At 50.7% G+C, this 4023-nt stretch overlaps 1 protein-coding gene across 1 annotated transcript in view; it reads right to left on the bottom strand.

Annotated features, from left to right (window-relative positions):
* SLC5A9 (solute carrier family 5 member 9) overlaps nucleotides 1-4023 on the bottom strand; it is a 30765-nt gene that overhangs the window by 21805 nt on the left and 4937 nt on the right. Inside the window, exons 3-5 of the mRNA XM_014587367.2 lie at nucleotides 2272-2376; nucleotides 1806-1970; nucleotides 520-625 (exon numbers count right to left, since the gene is read on the bottom strand). Of these exons, the coding sequence (XP_014442853.1) occupies nucleotides 520-625; nucleotides 1806-1970; nucleotides 2272-2376 (376 nt within the window). The remainder of the gene's footprint in view (nucleotides 1-519; nucleotides 626-1805; nucleotides 1971-2271; nucleotides 2377-4023) is intronic.

The following is a 4023-nucleotide window of genomic DNA, read 5'->3' on the forward strand; positions in this document are numbered from 1 at the left end:
CCCTACACCCATCTACACAATCCCATCTTTCAAGGTCAGTTTAGCCATTAGTAATCCTGGTCTGCTCTGGCCTCCCCGAGTGCCCAGCCCTGTGTGAGGTGCTTTGGAGGAAACGGGTAAAGGTGGTCTGTGACCTTTGACGGGAGCAGCTCACAGCGATGGTCCATGTAATAGTCCCAGATCTCTACACCCTGTTGCAGTTGGTGTTTCTCAGGATCTCTGAGTGTGTCTTTCTTTCCATGGTTTGCTCAGCCCGGCTCTGTGTCCTCCTACTTCTTCCCTTTTCATCCCCCTCTTGTCCTTCCACTGTGTCTTTTACTCATGTCTCTATCTCTGTCTTGGACTCTCTTTGTCTCTGTCTCTCCCTGTTTCATTCCCTCGGGATCAGTTTTCTCTGTCTCTCTGGCTGTCTCTCTCCCTCAGTCTTTGTCTCTGCATCTCTGTTAGTCAGAAGTGTCCCTCTTCCTCCTCTCTGTCTCTCAGTCTCTACATACTGATGTGACCTTCCCTTGACCCTACCTGCAATGGTGTAGACAGCTGTCACCACCAGCAGGGTCACTGTGGAGACGTAAAGGTTCCAGCCCAAGGCCATCTGGATGAAGAGGGCTCCAGAGAAGATGTCAGTCTGCAAAGAACCAGGACCCATAACTCCAGGCCACCTGAGACCTCTGAGTGGCCACTGCGGGTATGTCACCTCCCTGCTCAGCAACATCAGGTGTCCTCAGCCTTCATCACATGATGAAGATGAGCCTACAGTGGCACACGAAGGAGAATGGGCTTGATCTTGCAGACACTGAGGAGCGTAGAGGCTTTAAAGCAGATGAATATTGTCTATCTGCACAGCTTTGAAACTGAGAACAATTTAATCGGATAGAACTGATAGGCTGGCCTACGGGCTGTGAAGGAGTGGTGAGGACTGAATTGGAACATTGAATATGTTAGGCAGACAAGGAGGTGGGGTTGGAGAGGAAGAGACCATTTGGGAGGAGTAAGAACCCAGAGGGTCATTGACTGCTCCCTGACAGAGCGCAGGTCACTTCAATGCCAGATGACCCCATAGCTGACCCAATGGGGCGGGAGCCTAGTGCAGAGAACCATGGGTTCTGGGTCATCTCTGTGGGTTTATTGGAGGACTTGCCTTGACTGCTTAGGGATATTTTCAAGCATTGATGGAGCAAGAGGCCTGAACATTTTTTTAGCCCTACACCTGGCAACTGAATGACTTGGTTCCCTTCAGTATGCACTTGACGGTCCCGTTGCATGAGTATTTCATGAACCTATTACAGGCTCTGCAACATGTCAGAGTAGAAAGAGACCTGGACTGGGCCATGGGACCTGAACTTTAGCTCCAGTCCCACAGCCCTCTGCGTAGACTTGGACAAGTCATTTAACCTGTCTAGGTTTGTTTTCTGAGTTTAGGTCAGTAAAGGAAGAAAAAGGGTCTTTCTAACTAACATTCTAGGCAAGTAAAGCACCATTGCTGAATAACTCATCAGTTAATGGAAGGTAAAGGGACGAATGGATAAATGAACTCTGGATTGTATGTTCTTTAAATGTAGGGACTGTCATTCGCTCAATAAACATTTGTCATTCATCTCTGATTACCTGATTACTGAGGGGGACTGTGTGTTAGAGGTACATGGATCCATTCTTCTTTTCTGCTCTTTCCTTATGGCTGTCCTCCCGCCTTCCCTCTCTTCTTTCTTTCCATCCTTCCTCTTAGCTTCTAGCCCACAGAAGTGCATTCAGCAGCTCCCAAATCAGCACTTTCAAAGACAAAATGGCCGCACTGGAGTGGTACCCACCGAAATCTTGGTGAAGATGTAGAGGATGAGCGACAGCACAGACAGGTACACCTGGATCCTCTGGCCCCCAAATCGCTTCTTCAGGTACTGTGGCATTGTGACCACACCAGCTGCAATGTACACAGGGACGAACACCCAGCCAAGGGCCAGGAGCAGCCAGGTGGCCTGGAGAGTGAGGAGAAGAAGGTGTCCAGGTCATGGATGCTGACGGAGGGCGGCCTCCAGCCTAGAGGCAGCACCGTGCTGTGGGATAGCCCTGAGCAGGGAGGTAAGGAATTTGGAACCTGATCCCAATCCTCAGATGAGGCCCTTTGCTTATTCCAGGCCCTGGTTTCCTCATCTGTAAAAGGGGTACTCAATTCACCATGCAGCCTCCATAGCACCTCCAAGGTTCCTACCAGCACTGAGGCCAGGGGGAGTGGGCTTAGCCCCTCATTATCCCGGAGTAGCCAGTCCACTCCCTTACGTTCCACTCGAAGCCACCCACGGCGAGGCCTCCAGCTGCCCCTGTCCCAGCCAAGCCGATGAACAAGCCACTGCCCACATTGCTGGACATCAGAGATGCTCCGATCTGAAAGGCACAAGTGGAGTCAAGAGTCAGGGATCAGGATTAATCCGAGTCGGTCTGAAGTCAGGACTATCAGCAGTGAGGAGAGGCTGACAGTTACTGGGTATCTACTGTACGCCAGCTACTGGCTAGGGTACCTAACTGTATGTCAGCTACATTTACTGGGTATCTGACCGTATGCCAGCTACTGTGCTAGGGACTTTGTATGCACTGATAATTTAATCTCTACATGTATCTGGAGAGAGGGGTATGGATCCACCCAATTTACAGAAGACGGAACTGAAGTTAGGAAAAATGAAACCACTGGCTCCAGTTAGTGGCAGAGTGGGAGAAAGGGAAACCATGGGACACAGAGGAGGGTAAAACTCACCCGGGGCCATCGATCTAAGGGCCTTCAGAGGGAAGGAAGCCAATGGGGCAGGAGAGACGGGGAAGGCCTCCATCACCTCAGTTCCTGCAGGTCCAGGTCAACGCAAGGTGGAGGGAGGAGCCGAGGGGCTGGGTGCAGGCCAGGCCAGCCTCTGAGGTTTTTCTCCAGGAGAGCAGCTGACTCCAAAGCAGGAGAAGGCAATCACAATGGTGATGACAATGATGACTGCAGAAGCGAGTGCTTAGGCAGAGTCGCCAAGCACCGGGTGGTGTTCTCTATGTATTAACTCATATAATCCACACTGCAGCTGTGAGGTAGGTGCTGTTATCATCCCCAGTTTACTGAGGAGAGCACAGGAAAGTAGCTTATCTGAGTCCCAGAACTAGTAAGTGGCAGAATGAGGATTTGAATCTTGGCTATCTGGCACCTGAATTATGCTCAGCGCACCTAATAAACACTTGGCCAAATGTTCTCTCTTATAATTAGTTGGGAATTTTGATTTGGAGGGGCTCTGGGTCTAGGAGGTGGGCTAGGGGAGATTGGGGGCCTGAGAGAAAGAGCTATGCTCTAGTTTTATACCCTCTGCCACCTTGATAAAAATCACTTTCTCTTTTCAAGTGTCAGCTTCTTCCCCTGTAAGAGGTGGACACTCACCTCCTCCCAATTTCCTGCCCTTCTAGAAGTGCTGGGAAATAGAAACCAGAAGGAAGGAAGAGCATCAAGAAGTTGGGAGAAGAGGCAGCCAAGCATCACGCAGGCTTGGAGACAAGGGACCAGAGGTTGCTGAGTTCTGTGCTGCTGCCCCAGACACACAGGTATGCACACACACACACACACACACACACACACATTCACATACTCATGGCATGCACATTCACACATGCACACACATTTACTCATGCACTCACACATACACATGCTTTTCTTGCACACATGAATATATACACTCAAGCACTTGCACATGTGTGCTCCCACATTCACATGTGGCATTTCCACTCTCCCACATAGGTGCACACTTACACTCACACCAATGTACACACGCTTATTCTCATTCTCTCAGTTGGTCCAGGGCTGAGCCAGGCCACCTAGCAAGAGCAGGGAGCACTGGGCTGCCTGCTTCAATGGAAGAAGGCTCCCCAGCAGTTCTCAGAGCAGCAGGGCACCTCTGACCCCACCCAGTATGGGGCTCCAGCTCCTAAGCCAGGAGAAGTGGACAAGGTTTGCAGGGAGCCATGGGAAGGATCACTTAGGTCTCTGGAACAGGGGTAGCTGTCAGTCCA

Source organism: Tupaia chinensis, unplaced genomic scaffold, assembly GCF_000334495.1.
Source record: "Tupaia chinensis unplaced genomic scaffold, TupChi_1.0 Scaffold000207_1, whole genome shotgun sequence".
NCBI classification, from domain to species: domain Eukaryota; kingdom Metazoa; phylum Chordata; class Mammalia; order Scandentia; family Tupaiidae; genus Tupaia; species Tupaia belangeri.